The following is a 17,650-nucleotide window of genomic DNA, read 5'->3' as shown; positions in this document are numbered from 1 at the left end:
ACAAAACAGAGATGTAGGCAAAATCCATGATCTTTTAGAGTTTAATTAAATTACAGATACTTTAGAAACTAAATAATCAAATAAATTAATATACATGTGAGACTTGCATTCATTGTGAAGGATAAGGAGTTTTTATTTTTTAGTATAGTTTCATTTTCAATGACTTTTAACACTAATCATTAAACATTTTTAAGATGATTCCTTATATTTTCGTTTTTTAACGATTTTATTTATTTATTTGTTTGTTTATTTATTTATTTATTTGAGAGAGACAGAAAGACAGCACAAGCAGGAAGGAGGAGCAGAGGTTGAAGCAGACTCCCCACTAAGCAGGGAGCTGGACATGGGACTGGATCCCAGGACTCTAGATCATGACCTGAGCTGAAGGTAGACACTTAACCGATTGAGCCACCCAGAAGCCCCAGTCTTTTATATTTTCTAAGTTAATGTGGAATTTATCATTTTTAAGGGGTACCAAATTCTGGAAGAATGTTTACAATTAGGGTAGAATTAATATCAACCCTGTTGTTCTGAGCAATGGAATGGAGCCAGAATCCAGCAAAAGGATAATAATTGGTCAAAAAGTCTCCTGCTTCATTGGTAATATTAGAAACACCTCACAACTCATTAAAAAGCAGTTAAACAGAAAAGGCCTTAGAATTGCTGTTTTTGTTTTAACCTGCTTTGAAATAAAGTCCTGTAAACGTAATAATATTACCAAGTTTATGAAAACAAAAAGTTCTACTCAGTGCGCTAAGTTGAACAAGGATGCTAATAGGAAAGCATATTTTTAAGAATTAATCACGTAGATGTCCCGGTTGAAAGATTTTCTAGAGTCGTATGGTAGAGTGGAAAGAGAATAGAATTTAGACTCAAAAGCTCTGGATTGAAGGTTAATGTTGTTATTTTTCATTAGAGTAGCCATATGTCCATGTTTTCTGGGGCCCATCATGGTTTACGTCTGCTGTCCTGACACAATTAAGAATACCATCGTCTTTTATTCTTAAAAATGTTTGGTTTGGACAATAAATTATATGGTAAATTTACTGTGCCAACCAACACTATTTTCACAGTAATAGAGTTTGCATAATACATTTGGTTTTCAAGGTTGTGTGACCGCCAAAAAGAAAAATATGTAAAAGAAAGTGTTTTATAATCTGAAAATCATTATAAGAACTATAAAGAGGTGTATAAATACTACTTTATTTATTTGGGCAGAGTGATTAAGGTGACTATGTAAAAGTGAGTAGTTTTATTTTAATCCGTCATTCTTGAACGAATTGACACTACTTTTGTTCGAATAGTTAGGTAATACCTTATTTCCCCAAAGTGTGTTGTGTTGAAATAGAGTCACAAACCATGACTACTGGGAGTATTGAAACCTAGACTTTACTTATGATAAGGATCAGGGATATATTCTATTTAATTAAAATTTACATGGGTTTATTAAACTGAGTGAGAAAAATGGAACCAATTATTTTATAATTTCACCAATATTCAATTAAGTTTTGAATGTTCTTCCAGTGTGTTTCTTTCTTTCTTTCTTTCTTTTTTTTTTTAATCTTCCAGTGTGTTTATCATCCTCAGGATGTACCTTTGTGTCCTCTAGTATCTTTAGGAAATGTTATTCATTTTACTATTTTTATAAGCCATTATTAGTAATCTAAAAATGTTAATGCTCATCCCTATGAATTTGATCTTAAGTGCACAATTTCTCAAAGAAAAAAATACTTCGTGAAGCACTTTTTCTGAATCCCATTTAATTTCAGATGACCCACTTAACCTCTGTAAAATGGCTGTACGTTAGCCTTTGCATTCCTGCTTGGAAGCAGTTAGAGGACTTGTATTAATTTGAAACAAAATAAAACATAGACAGTTTTTATCAATAGCGAGTGAGTTTTCAACAACTTCAAGGTCCCCTTTATCAAAAGGAGGAAGAAACTCATTCTCCCTAAATCTGAGAGGCAATTAACTGAACATCAGGAGGACTACAGAAACTTAGCATCAAGAGTCAGATCACCATATGGAACTTTAAAAAATATGGTTTCTGAGACAAGATTTTGGGAGCTAATAATTACTTCTTCACAGGGTTGTTAAAAGCATTAAATAGGTAATGTGTATGAAAGCATCTGGCAAGTGACTTGCAAGCTACTATTGAGTTCTGTCCAATAGATATTTGTTGAGTAAATGAGCAAGCTCTGGGAAGAATGAAGAGTCAAGGGAATATATCCTACAAAATAATGCTCTTTCTTTTATTTTTTTCTATGCCAGCCAAGACCTTCTCCCTTAAAGATTGGTACAAATGACCATGAATAAAAGTTCATTTGACTGACTCATATAATAATTTTTACAAGCTTTATGTGTCTTTTCAATCATTCAAATTTTTTTACTTCCAAAATCTGAAATTGAAGATTCTGAACCACCTAGATTAGGATGCGAGGTCACCAAAAGACTCAATTTTACTATCTCCATCTACTGGCAGGGAGGAACTATACCCAAGCATCTGGACTGGCATAGAAAAGAGGAGAAAGAACATTTAAAAGGTAAGCAAAACATATATTTTTATTTACTCTGAATTATTAAACTTTTCTTATTGTGCACTCTAACGTACTCTCACATAATTAAGGTTGATGCGGTGAACCATATTACAGAAGAGGATTTGTTTAGGTAGTATAATATTTTTATCTGATTTTTCAACATGAACTAGTATAGATTCGAATGCCTTTCTTTCCTAATGGGAGTCTTTTTTGTCCTTGTACTTGTAAACTTTTATCTGGTTGTTCCAACGCTCCTGTGTTATTTTTGTATTCCTAATGATCTCCAGACTGTAGTGTGCTTACTGAAATGTCGCTATTCTCATTTCTGTATTCTCTGATGTGTTAAAGGGTGATTTCCCCTGACATCTTATTTTGACTCTTGTGGTATAGAGAGAGTAGAAGTGCGTTTCTCAAATTGTAATGGATGATTCTGGTGTTTCTTAAATCCTTCATTAGTAAGTATTTTCTTTTGGCGGAAAGCACTTAATGAAAAGTTTCTTGTTAATAAGTAAAAGTTATATATATTTATATCAGGGTTTTTTTTTATGGTTTATTGGTATATTACTTCCTCATCAGAAATCTTTCATTTTGGTTTGATTTGTTTGTTTTGATTGACTTTTAACAATACAACATTGCAATTGAATTTTCAAGTAGAGTGACTGCTATAAAACATTTGATAGTTTGTGTAGTTGTACAGAAATAGATGTGTATAAATGTAAATCATGGATTTTAAATAACTCGTTGTTGTTAAGGCTTGTGTTACACATATCTTTCTTAAAAAGCCCTATCTCAACTTGAGAATGAGAGTAATAGCCATTTGTCAAGATAAGTAGTACTGTTAAACTTGATGCGGTTCAATTAAGTTTTTGTTTTTTGTTTTTTTTTTGTTTTTGTTTTCTGTTCCTTTCTCCTGCTTTTCTTGACCTCTGGGCATTTGTTTTTGTATCTTTGTTCCATTTTGGGGGACAGTGTTTTATTTCTCTCAGAAGAGGAATGGTTAGATCTATAGGGATCGTGGGTGGAGAATTTTCAACCTCAAAATTGGGTTTCATGAACAAGAATTTTCAAGGAAATGCTATGATCAAACAGTCCTGTTCATTTGTTGGAAGGTCATTAATACAGCTGGTCCATTTGCTGGCTGGAGGATTATGGTGTTATCAACAGTGTGAATACCATAAAGAAGGACTCTCAAATCTTCTTGTGGCATCTAACAGTGTCCAATCTGACACATACATCCTCAAAGTCTTCACTGAGATCAGAAGATAGGGAAGTGGGTATTTTTGAATACAGTTGAAGAAACTAGTGATAATGAGGTGTTGAAGAAGAATCACTCCTCACAAATGAAACTTCTGCTAGACTCTTTAAAGTCTAATTCAGTCTTTATTTTGAATACAAGTGTGTATCTCGAATCTGTTCTAATGTAGGTTCAACTTCTCTTTTTAGGCCTTTTCCCTCAGATCTTTGATTTAATTTTGAAACTATTGTAATAAGGCTAGCTGTTGCTAAAGAATGCTGTTCATGGGCATATTCAAGCCAATTATAAATATCTTTGCTTTGAGAAGTAAAATTTAGGCAACCTATTTCCTTTTTTTTTTTTTTTTTTTTTTAGGCAACCTATTTCCATACCAAAATGATGTCTTTTATTATTAACTTTCATGGCTTTCATTTATTTTAAAGGCTTCACATTTATATTTTATTATATTTTAACATTAATTCAAGACTGACAAGAGTTACTGAAGTAGTGTGGGGTCGGAGGGGATGATGTTTTTCCAGCAGGGCAGAAAGGTAGAACATTCATGAGCATAGTTTAATCCACCTTTGAGGGGCAGTCATGTCCCAGTATAATTGCTCTTCATTTATTCTTGATGTTGTGATGTGGAAATACTGCCGAAACCGAAGATCTTGCTACAAATACAATTTTAAAATCTCAAATATTGTTTATGGAAATGTGAACACTTTATCACTTATCAACAGCATTTAATAACATTTAAAACATAAGATAGGAGGACATGATTTGTAAAGAAGTTATTGAATTTATTATTTTTACTGTCTTTTGTATTATTCAAAAGAGAATCATAAGCCTATTACTTCTACATTATATGTATTCACTTGTGAATATGAAACACTAAATATAAGTGGAAAGCAGTAGTCTCATTTTTCAGCATAAATGATTGCTGAATGTATGAAGACTGAATCATATTCCTATTTTATCGTTTCTTAGGAATCATTTATTTTGCTTCATTGAAAGCTTAACCTAAAAGAGACTTTTAGAGATATTTTAAATATTCACTAAAGGCATAAACTAATGGCCTTACTTGCATGTTTGCTGTGAAGGATTAAGTTTGTATTGATTACATTTCCATTATTATTTTCATTGATGAATTTTAAACATCTTCCCATCAGAATGTCAGTACTGTATCTAGCCATTGTGTGTTCACAAAGAAATAGGTAGCTACTTCCATATTTGAAACTGCTGGTAAACTCCAATCTGAATGTTGTAAATTATATGTCCCATGTAGATAGAAAAGGGGCAGATGTTGAGTCTTCAAAACAGATGAGGGTCTTTAGTGAATGTGTTTTAAGTAAGCATGTTTGTTATGTATTATGAATTTGTGCTTAATCATATTAGCTAGTTTTTGTTATAATAATATTATTTCATATAAATGTATTCAGCTTAAAATGTTACAGAGCTTCTAATATTTATGTGAACTTTCTGCATTGAATAATAGTTTTCATTCAATGAGAAAGTTGATTAAGTATTGAAAAGTGAAATCAATAGTGAATCTTTAAAAAAAATTTTTTTAAAAATAGTGAATCTTTAAAGGGAATGTTTATTTTGTAATGTTAATTACTCCTAATTTATTTCTATTCTATATTCTGCTTTTGGCCTCTTTGGGGTATCTAAAATAAAGGGCAACTTAACACTGAATAAAAAATAATACCATTGCCTAAACAGGGTTCACTCTAGTGGTGTGTGTATACAATCGTATTCATTACTAATTGGTGTGCAGTAAAAGCTTTACAGAGATTCTGTGTTTATATATACTTGGCTGTTTATACTGTGACATAATAGGTAAGAAGATTATTGCCAGTTTATCTTTCATAATTGAGCCTTCATTTGAAAATGTTGTATCCCATTGTGTAAAATCAAAATAAATTATTTTTACCATTCCTTAAGGCTAAAATACCGTGCTGTCGAATCTTTACCATTCTATATCTCATACCTCAATACCAGGAGAATTTTATAGACCTTACTTGCTGTGTTCTTTATGACGCTAAATCAGATATTTTAGAGCGTGAAAAGGGAACACTAATAATAGCCATGCTGGGATAACAGGACTAAATGAAGGCCATCCCAGGCAAACTCAGACATGTTCACTATGTAATGATTTTGGTTGCAAATGTAAAAAATTATAACTCTAATTGGCTTAAGTAATAAAAAGTGATTTATTTAGTCATGTACCTGAGAAGCCCAGACATGGGATGAACTTCTTGTGTGGTTTGAGCTGGGATCTAGGTTTACATTTGTGTACTATCATTTATCAACCTAGTTCTGTGCATTGACTTTTTCATCAGACTGGATTCTATTACAAGCTTAATGGCTACAGTAGTTCTGGATCTTACGTCTTCACCCAGAAGATCTCATTCTCAACTGTTGAAGAAAAGCCATTGGATTCGCTCTGATTGGTCTTTAAAATCATCCATGAATGAGAGAAATGGGCTTATATTGGTTTTCTAGGCATACTTCTGGGTAGGGACAATACAGCCCTTCTTTTCCAGTGGCTGCTTCGTAGTAGTGATGGGGATATTGGGGGTATGCTCACCATTTCAGCTTTTTCTCATTGCATATGTAATATATGCTATGAACTTCCTGAACAAAGACTCCCATTTCCTACTATCATTTATAATTAGATAGGTGGCTCTAATGGGTGAATTCTTGTGCTTCTCAGCAAATGCAAAGTAATTTAAGCCTTTATATGAAGATAGTGTCTAGTCAGGGACTTGGCAAAATTTCTACAAGCTGCTATTTTTCTCCTAATGAACCTATAGAATGAAATCAGAAATTTGAAATCCCCACCTAAACATCATTGTTTCTTGCTTAATTAATTTGATCTTTGCAAAGTTAGAATCTTTGTACATGTGACCAATTTTGCATTATCTTACATAGCAATCTCCTATTCACTGACATCAGAAAACTTGATACCTGATAGTAAATTTTCTCTCATTGTATTTAATTAGAACATTTTGGACAAAGTTTCTGCTTCATGTATGTGCTGACTTACAGTTATCAAGGTGATTAATTTATATGGTTATTTCATTTAAACTTTAAAACAGTTTGTGATTATCTTTAGTTTATAAAAAGTAAACTCTGATATCACATGTCTTACCTAAAATAACAGCTTTTATCATCAGTCTATTCATATTTCAGAGTTAAGATAAAATAATGACTGTAATTATGGGATTCTTGGAGTGTGGTAAAATTATAGAACATGTTTTATTTTCTTAAAATAAGCAAGCATGTTAAGAAAATGGCAAATCTCAGTAATGAGTACTCTGTGACCTATCACCTTCAGCTGAAATATGTATGTAGGTTATAATAGATGGACTTTGCCTAAGATAGCAAATATGAATTAAGGGGCCTTAATTAGAAGGAGTAGGAATTGTAAAATCTTCTTATCCTTACCATGTGCAGTCACTAGGATCTTGGGAATGAAGAATGAAACATTGAAATAACATATAAAATTGTTTTCTGCCGTGTTCTTGGGTGGGATTTTGTTTTGTTTTATACTATCAGTATGTACTAGGTAGTGCCATGGGCAAGGCACAGAGCTAGATGGTTGGTTAGTTTCTGGACTTGAGTAATATGCCTTTATGTTTTAGGCATGAATAGTATGGTAGAAAGTAAGGAAAGTAAACCCATATATTAACATTAGAATATGCACTCCTAAAGGAATACACAACAGTAATCAAAATGGAATTCTTTTATGTATTTATTGAAGTTCAACTTAATTAACATATAGTGTATTATTAATTTCAGAGGCAGAATTTAGTGATTGGTTCATCAGTTGTGTATAAAACCCAATGCTCATTCATTCCATCAAATGCCCTCCTTAATGCCCATCACTTAGTTACCCCATCCCCCACCCACCACCCCTCCAGTAACCCTCAGTTTATTTCCTATAGTTAAGAGTCTCTTACGGTTTGTCTCCCTCTCTGTTTTCTTCAAAGATGGAATTCTAAAAGAGGAAACATCTGAAGTGGGTTTTGGTAGCTGAATATTAGATACTGTAGAGATAGTTTAGGAGTGATATTAACACAGTCCTAGAGGTTGTCACGTTAAGAGGACAGGGCTTCGTTTTGTTTGTGATATTCCAAGCACCTGGAACAGAGCAGGAATCATAATAAGTTTCCAGTATATAAGTTTTGACTATTCATTCCCTTGAGGAATAAAGTGATCATCTTCTGGGATAAATTCAAGAACCTCAATTGAGCATATCTTAAATAATTATATTTGTTTTATGGTTTGCTTAATAAAACAAACCCTCATTTTTTTTCCTTAGTGAAAATGTACAGTAATTTGTAAACAGTTTGATGTAGACAGCGCTACTGATTGTCTTAGTTTTATTTTGCTATTGTATTAACTGTATGGGAAAGAGAAAATTGAGCCTATCTAGGATATATTGTATATTATCCTAGCCTATCTAGGATATTATTGTATATATTATAGTATTGTACTTTAGTATGAATAGTCAGAATTTTAAATATTAAACATAAACATAGGGTACTTCTATATAGATTGGAATTTATGGAGAGAGATTTCTTTGCACTATGGAGCTCAAGTCTGTCTTCTTTGTATGGCATCAAGTTGGATTAGGATGACACTATTCTGGATTTTCTAGACAAAAAGTGTCAGTTCATGGAGTCAGTAAAACTGTGTGCATGTGTGTGTTTATCGTATGATTTTGACTGTTGTTAAAATTGAAATTTGTTAATTGAGAGTTGATGAGAGCAAAAGCAAAGATAACTATATAACCAAACAAAAAATAATATAAAGAAGGATTATTACCGGCAAAAAGAAGAAAGACATAGTGAACAGAGTAAAGCGCAGATGAGACCAATGAAGATATGTATTTATCAAGTAAGGACTTAGAAATAGAAATGTTTTTTTAAAACATAATTTCAAAATAAAATATTTTCGGAAGTAAACACATCAAAAATTTCACAGGGTATCTATGAAGTCTACCAGTTTACAGGTGACATGTTGCTACAGTCTTGCCCACATGAAACAGGAACTGGAGGCCGTCAGAACTCCTAAAGCTCACCAATTTTGGAGACATTTCCTTTTGACCTAATTCTTAATCCAGGGGTGCCTGGGTAGATCAGTCAGTTAAGCATCTAAGTCTTGATCTCAGCTCAGGTCTTGATCTCTGGGTCATGAGTTCAAGGTTCACATTGGGCTCTATGCTGGGCATGGAGCCTACTTCAAAAAAGAAGATGACTTAGAAAGTAGAATGATTTTCATTTAAAACATTGTACCTGGGATCCCTGGGTGGCTCAGCGGTTTAGCGCCTGCCTGCGGCCCAGGGCATGATCCTGGAGATCTGGGATCGAGTCCCGCATCGGGCTCCCTGCATGGAGCCTGCTTCTCCCTCTGCCTGTGTCTCTGCCTCTCTCTCTGTGTGTGTCTCTCATGAGTAAATAAATAAAATCTTAAAAAATAAAAAATAAAATAAAACATTGTACCTAATTCTTAATCCTACAGCCCTTTTCTGCAACAGTTGACCTAAAACATTAGTATCGAGAAAGGATATGGATTTATCTTTTCTAAAAAGTGATGTATTACCTAGAAACCTCTTTTTAGTGGTCTCTTTATTAATAATACATTTTCAGGCATTATAATTTTTATTATTTTTATTTTTATTTTTAAGTAATCTCTACACCCAATGTGGGCTTGAGCCTGTAACCCTGACATCAAGAGTTGCATGCTCTACTGTCTGAGTCTTATTCTTATCCTTTTTCGCTCATAGTAAATATATCTTTAGAGGGACTAATATTATGAAATGCATAGCAAATATTGTGACATTACTTTGACATAATGCTAAATTAATTGAATAATATAGTTATTTGATTAATTAAATTATATATGTACCTGTGTAGTCAACCATCTTACAGTATTTACATTGTTATTTTTATCAAGGTATAATTGATCTATAATATTATATTTGTTCCCGGTGCTCAGCATCATGATTTGATATATGTATTGCAAAATGACCACCACAATAAGTCTAGTTAGCATCCATCATCACATGGTTAAAATTTGTGTGTGTATGTGTCTAATAAACAAAAATTTATTAGATCCACTCTCAGCAAATTTCAAATGTGCAGTATAGTATTATTAACTGTAGTCATCATGTTGTATTTTACATTACATCCCCATGACTTATTTTGTAACTGGAAAATTGTTCCATTTGACCCCTTCACCCATTTCACCCACCCTCCATTCTCCAACTCTGGCAATCAGCAGTCTGTTCTCTGTATGAGCTATTTTATTTTCATTAAGATTCCGCATGTGAAGTCATACATTATTTGTCTTGTCTTTCCCTGTATGACTTATTTTAGTATAATGCCCTCAAAGTCTATTCATGTTGCTGCAAATGGCATTTTTTTTTATTTTATGGCTGAATAGTATTACATTGTATATATAAAGTGCATTTCCTTTGTCCCTTCACCCATCGGTGGGCACTTAGGTTGTTTGCATGTCTTGGCTGTTGTAAATACTGTTGCTCTGAACAGGAGAGGATGCAGATATCTTTCAGAGTTAGTGTTTTTGTTAGTATTACATTATTAATATCCCTTTTCCTTTTTTTTTCTATTTTTGGTTCATTTTAGTTTTCATTATTTCCTCCTTAAGAGAATCTGGGTAATATAATGTGAAAAGATAACTATTTTATAATTTTTTTTAAAATTCCATGTTTATATATGTTTTCATTTCTCATGCTAAATTCATCATTTGAGATGAACCAAGATTTATTCTTCTTTAGAATACATGGCTAGGAGAATGTTGTAATGTTTTAGTGATTTGACTACAAACATTTATTTCCTTGCTATTTTTCTTTGGCTATACTGTCCACTGGACATAAGAAAAGCAAATATTCAATAAAATAGTCATAAAGTATATACTTGTTCCTTCCTTAAAAATACTAGTAAAGTTATATATTTAGAACTATGATTTTTTTTTAAACAACACAACTATAAATGTAGACCCTTCATTTGGTAGAACTTAATCTTTGTTGCTTTTTTTTTTTTTTCTGATTATAGGCCTAGTTGCTTGAGATTTACATAAAACTTTGACAATCATGTGTAAATCATATGTGTTTGGTGGCAAACCTCACTGCATTTAAAGACCAATTTTTGGGAACAGCAATTTCACTTAAAAGGAAATTTACAATTCTTTTACCACAAAGAAGGCCTACATGTTCAGTCTTTAAATTATGTTTAATTATAGCTTAATGGAATTGTGGACTATAAAAGAAAAAAGAAGATGTAAACACAATTTAAGTATATACATTTTAGCAATGAGCTTTTTTGATTGAAGCTGTAAAAATAGAATTCAGATCTTTTAGTAGCTATGTAGTTTTCTAGATTATATATGAGAAAATAAACAGTGCTGTATTTGTAGAGTGCCTTGGATTACCTGAGGCATTTTTTAGATGAAATGGGGCAAATAATAAATTTTAATAAATCTAATTGGAAAAATTCATTAAAACGTATTAGTTGCTAAAATAAGAAGAACTCCTGATATAAACTACTGTCATAAATGCCTTTGAAATATGTAGGTTATTGGAAGAAAATTTAGAGAGTTGGGAAATATCCCAATTTTAAAGGAAATCTTTGAAAACAGGTAATTAATTTAATGTATCAGTAAATTTTCATCATCTTTAAAAGAGTAGTCAGTGTAGAGGAGAACTCATCTAACTTGATAGATCCTTCTGTGTTCTCAGGAGATATACTGGTGATAAATTATGTGCATAAAAGAAATATTGATTATTTCATGAGTTAATATAGCCAATAGCAGTATTAAATATTAGCATCCAACGAGAGGGATCATGTTTCTGAATAGGTTACTTGTAGCTGAGGACAAAATCAGGCACTGAGAAGAATGACAGCATTAATTTATTTAATTTAAAAATTCTACAGAGTTAACAAATAATTTACTAATGTGATGATATTCCCCATATGTATTCAAAGGAACTTATATTTGTCTTTTGTCTTTACTCTGTCTTCCTAATTATAAGTTAGACCATATAAAATAATACCAGATTGATTGTTGAAATAGTCAAGGTTAGGAGAATGAAAAAGCTGCTTTAAGAATCATAACTACAACTTATTAAAATTACTTGAGGGTTTTTAAATAGTAAAAAAGATTATTCTTAACCTAAATAACCTTCTAATTAATATATGGCCTTTGATATTCAGTCTTTTAAATTTAAGAAGTTTCTGAGAACAGCATTCTTTTTTTTTTTTTTTAAGATTTTATTTATCTGAGAGAGAGTGAGAGACAGAACCAGCGCAGTCATAGAGAGGGGCAGTGGGAGAGCAACAAGCAGACTCCCTCTGAGTGGGAACCCGAAGTGGGGTCCAATCCCAGGACCCTGAGATCAGACCTGAACTGAAATCAAAGAGTCGGACGCTCAACCAACTGAGCCACCAGGTGCCCCTAGAGCAGTATTCTTAAATTGCATTTTATCAATGAAATAATGTGATTTGAGTAACAAGTACTCTTTAAAAAGTTGCTGCAATTGCTGTAGTTGTAGTTGCTGAAGTATTGGGGAAAATTCACTCTTTGTATTATTTCTAGAAGTCCATGAGTTGGTAGTTCGACATTTTAGTAATTAAGAAAAGTAATGTGTTATGCTCCTTCGAGTATAAACGTACACAGGTTTTTATTTGGTAGTGTTAAAATAGTCCTTTTTTTCTGTGTGAGTTTTGAAGAGAGTGGTACTTGGTTTATATCGTATGAGGCATACCCAACACTTGTTTAATTTAAAATACGGATGATTAAAAAAACATTTATTTTGAAACCTGCAATTTTTGAGCTATATGTGCTAACTGTACGTCTCTTCCTATATTTTTGCTTTAGGAGTACAAGATCCCCAGCATGAGAGAATTATTACTGTGTCTACTAATGGAAGTATTCACAGCCCAAGATTTCCTCATACTTACCCAAGAAATATGGTCTTGGTATGGAGATTGGTAGCAGCAGAGGAAAATGTATGGATACAACTTACGTTTGATGAAAGATTTGGGCTTGAAGACCCAGAAGACGACATATGCAAGTAAGTTATACTTAAAATTGAAACAGAATGCAACTGTCATACAAAGTCTTTCAAGTTGCATCATTTTAATGATGTGATTTTAAATGGCATCTTTTGTTCTTTATATTTTTCTGATGATCCAAGAAATTTGCAACCTTATTTAAGCTATGTTTCTTTTAAAATCAGAAGACACATACTGTATGTGTGCATTCATCAGTTTTATCTACTTCTGAAAACAGTTCGAGGTAATTTACAGCATGAAGGACATAGAGAATCAAATGATCTGAAATAAGGGATAAAGAAAATCCAAATAAAGGAATGCAGTTGTGCCAGAAAACCTAAGTTATGATCAGTGCTAAAAATTTTACATTTCAGCTTCCTGACAGCCAGTCAGTAAAATAAACAATAATTATTTAAGAGAAAACACAATATTCCTGGGTGCATACTACCTAAGTACACATACGGGTGCTCACACACATGCACACAGGATTAAAGAAACTTGGGCATTTCATAACAAAAAAGAAATGCAATTGTGAAAGGAGACTTAGAAGTTTAGGCTAGCTATTGTGGTTTGCCAGGTAGAAATTCATCATAATTCTAGAAGCATTCATGAACCAAAGTCAGCTGGAGTATTTCACCCACGCAAAAGACCACCTACTGTATGTCATACAAATATTACTCTTTAAATCCTGTGTGAATACACTTGTCAAGGTTGGGTGGTCTTATTGAAGACTTTTCACTTCAATGGCATTTGTATATCATGAAAATATTTTACTTAAGCTTCTTTGTGGGGTTGTGTTCTCTTTGATACACAAGTTAAAAGAGGATTTGCACTTTATGGTATATTACAGATAAATATTTCAATACAGATGAAATAAACTTTGTACTTACTGTCATCACAGTTTGTATCTTTAACATTTGTATAATGACTTTTTTTCCCCACATTTCTTCTTTCTGTGACTATGCATTTCATGTTATTTTTTTTTCCCCTTACATCTGCAATCTTTGAGAACTAAAAGCTATCCTAGCTATCTCTAGAGACTGTGTTATTCAACCCTTCATTTTATAGGTAAGGGAACAGAGCAGAGAAGGAAAGTAGTGGCTCTAGATCTCATTCATATCTTATACCTAAACAAATGCTAAAATCCATTTTTCCTAACAGCCATGTAGATAGTTTTTCACTATGCTAGTATTCTTTTCATATGCAGTATTCCATGTTCTTATTAGAAATGATGGAGTCTTTAAGATTTTTGCCCTCCGTGCAAAGGAGCATGTTAACCTACCACAGTTTTGTGCATGCTGGTCAAAGACAGGGGTGTCCTGGGTCAAAGACCTCAATAACAGAGTAGCCAAAGTATTAGCCCTTCTTGGGCCTCTTGCCCTACTTCCTGTTCCTACAGGTCATTGCCAAGAGGGCCACTGAACACCTGCACATCTAGTGGGTTGTGCTATAGGAGAGACGTTCTGTGTGTGTGTGTGTGTGTGTGTGTGTGTGTGCATAAATAGTTAGGTGTATATGTGCATAAAGTGTATTAGAAGTTAACATATCTCCTGATTTCCTCTATAATTTTACCACATGTACATTTCCCTATGTACTTTCCTATAAAAAGGAAGTTGGTTATTTTTTTTTCTTTGCCTGTTTCGAGATACAGATTAGTGGAATAATACTGTATTTGAACGGAACAATATGATGTTCTGAGGTCAGTTCATGTAGATACAGATAATTTATTTGATCATTTATTGTCCTTGATGCATAGTATTCCATTGTACAAATAGCCACCTTTCTTTTTTTTGTTTTACTTTTTTTTCTTTTTAAGATTTTATTTATTCATAAGAGACACACAGAGAGAGGCAGAGACATAGGTAGAGGGAGAAGCAGGCTCCTTGCAGGGAGCCCGATACAGAACTCAATCACCAGACCCCAGGGAGCCACCCAGGCGACCCTTGTCTGTTCTGCTTGATGGATGTTTGGCTTGTTCTCCTTGTCCAGAAGTGCAAGAAAAGAAATTGAGTCTTTATAAGAATCATTGCTGTCTTAACACATTTATCTTTTCAACTTTATTGGGTAGAGTTAAAATGATTTTAAAAGTGACCCAATTTACACTTCCATCAACCATATGCAAAAATTTCTATTGTACCACATTCTCAGCAACCTTTTGGTTGTCATTCTTTTAATTTTTGGTAGTATGCTAAGTGTAAAATTGTATCTCAATGTTAATTTTTATTTGTTTCCTGCCTACTAATGAGGTTGAGAAATTTTCATATTATTATTGGCTACTCGTATTTCCTCTTCTGTGTAATGTCTGCTCATGTCTTTTGCCCAGTTTTTATTAAGACTGGCGATTTAAATTTTGCTTTTCATATTTAAGTCTTTGATTCATCTGTAATTATTTTTGTGTATGGTGTGAGGTTTTTCCTTAGGGTATCCAGTAGTGTCCCAGCGTCATGCACTAAATAATCACTCTTACGCCACCCAGTGATATGCAGAGCCACCTAATTCATAATCAGATTTCTGCATATGATTTGGTCTGTTCCAGGACTCCTCGTTCTGTTACCTTGCTCAGTTGTGTCCATCTGTGTTCCAAAATAACATCTTTCTTAATTACACACATGTAGAAGCTATGTGATAGGGCAGTCTCACCTCATTTTCTTCTCCTTTTGGAGCATCCTTGCTATTTTTCTTTATTTTTTAAAAATAGGTTGTCAAGTTCCTTGAAAATTCCTGTTGTGATTTCATTGCAACAGCATTGGATGTATATATAGATCATTTTAAAGAGAATTGACATCTTAATAGAAGTAACTTTCTATCTTTGAGAATTTTATGTTTCTTCATTTATTCGGGTCTTCTTTATTGGCTATACACTTTTCAAATGTTCTTCTCAGATATGTTATGCATAATTACTTAGATTTATTTCTATATTTTCTATAGACTTGCTAAAATCCCTTCTTGAAAAACACATTTCTAATTGTATATTGCTGGTACATAGAAATATAATTGATTTTTTAGTATTGATTTTTTTATCTGGCAAACTTGCTATAAGCTCTGTTATTTATTTTAATAATTATCCTGGGAATTATGTTGGATTGATGCAAAAAATCATATAATTTGTGAAAAAAATGATTTCTTAATCTTCCTTTCAGTTCTTTTCCTCTTTCTTTTACATCTCTTATTAAGTTTTTGATTGTATTAGTAGGTATCCTTGTCTTCCTTCTCAATTTAGAGTTTGGTTTTTTAAAAAAATAAACTTTAAAATTTGGTATAACTTTAGATTTGCAGAATGTTGCAAAGATAGTGCAGAGTTTCCATATACTCTTAAACAAGGTGCCTCCAGTGTTAACGTCTTTACATAACCATGCTACATTTGAGTAATTAAAAATTTGACATTCATGCAATACTATTAACTAAACTATAGACTTGATTCAGATGCCAGCCATTTTCCCACTTTATGTCCTTTATCTCTTTTAAGATCTTTTTTTCCTTGATAAGCGTATTCCACGTAGTGCTTTAGTTTCTTCCAATCTGTGACAGGCTCTCGTTCCTTGTATTTCATGACCTCAACAGTTTTGAAGAGTATTGGTCAAGATATTTTGTAGAATGTCTCTCAATTTAGGTTTTTCAGATCTTACCTCATGACTACATTGAGGTTATGGGTTTTTGGGAAGGATTCCACATAGATATTATGCTCTTCTCCTCCAATCATATTGGAAGGTACATAGAATCCACCTCACTTATCACTGGTGGTGTTGACCTTGATCACTGAGAGTGAGTTGTTCTCTGGTAAGAAAATGTCCTTTCATTAGCTACTAATTGGAGGCATGCAACTAAGTCCAGCCCACATTCAAGGAGAGAGTGATTAAGTTCCACCTCCCAGGGGTGCCTGGGTGGCTTAATGAGTTAAGCATCTGCCTTTGTTTGGCTCAGGACATGATCTCAGGGTCCTAGGATGGAGCCCTGTGTCAGGCTCCGTGCTTAGCCGGGAGTCTGCTTTCCTCTCTCTTTCTGACCCTACCCCCCTCATTCTCTCTCTCTCTCAAATAAATAAATAAAATCCTTAAAAACAAAAGTTCCACCTCCTGGAAGGGGCATATGTAAATAAAATTTGTGTCTTCTCTTTCCTTCCCTTCTTCCTTCCCTCCTTCTTTTCATTCTTCCTTCCTCCTTTCTTCCTTCTTGCTTCCATCATTTATATCAGTATAGACTCATGTATTTATTTTAATTTAATTTAATTTAATTTAATTTAATTTAATTTAATTTAATTTTATTTTATTTTATTTTATTTTATTCTTTCTATTGCAATCCATTGCTATCATTATTTACTTTGTAGTTGAAATTGTTCTAAATTTGGCTCATGAGAGTAAAGAGTTTGCTGTTAATATATCAATATTGAATATGATGATTAATGGAAAACTTTTTCTTTATTATTTCAAGTATTTCCTTTTTTGCTTCCCTAGGAGGCATTTTTTCCCTTTGGGAAAAATTTTTTATTCCTTTAATTTCTGCATTTAAAAATAAGTTACAGACACAATGACACTTTATACTTCTCTATAAATCACCTAAGAACAAGGATATTTCCTATGTAAATTCAATACCCTTTAACATGCAACAAATTTAGTATTAATCTGAAACTATTACCTAATATATAGTTGATTTTCTAATGTTTCCCCTGATCCCAGAATGTTAACATTTTTTTATTTTATTTTCCTTATGTTTTGATTCAGTAACAAATCATTAATTATATATTGCATTTGGATATTATAACTCTTGCCTTGCCTTTTCTTGGCTTTTATGATATTGAT

At 32.8% G+C, this 17,650-nt stretch overlaps 1 protein-coding gene across 2 annotated transcripts in view; it reads left to right on the top strand.

The window, feature by feature from the left end:
• PDGFC (platelet derived growth factor C) overlaps positions 1 to 17,650 on the top strand; it is a 198,658-nt gene that overhangs the window by 100,262 nt on the left and 80,746 nt on the right. For both annotated transcript variants that reach the window (XM_072773761.1, XM_072773760.1), the window contains exon 2: positions 12,679 to 12,874. In XM_072773761.1, the coding sequence (XP_072629862.1) occupies positions 12,679 to 12,874 (196 nt within the window). The remainder of the gene's footprint in view (positions 1 to 12,678; positions 12,875 to 17,650) is intronic.

The sequence above is a fragment of the Canis lupus genome, chromosome 13 (assembly GCF_048164855.1).
Source record: "Canis lupus baileyi chromosome 13, mCanLup2.hap1, whole genome shotgun sequence".
Lineage (NCBI taxonomy): Eukaryota > Metazoa > Chordata > Mammalia > Carnivora > Canidae > Canis > Canis lupus.
This window is presented reverse-complemented; position numbering and strand designations above follow the sequence as displayed.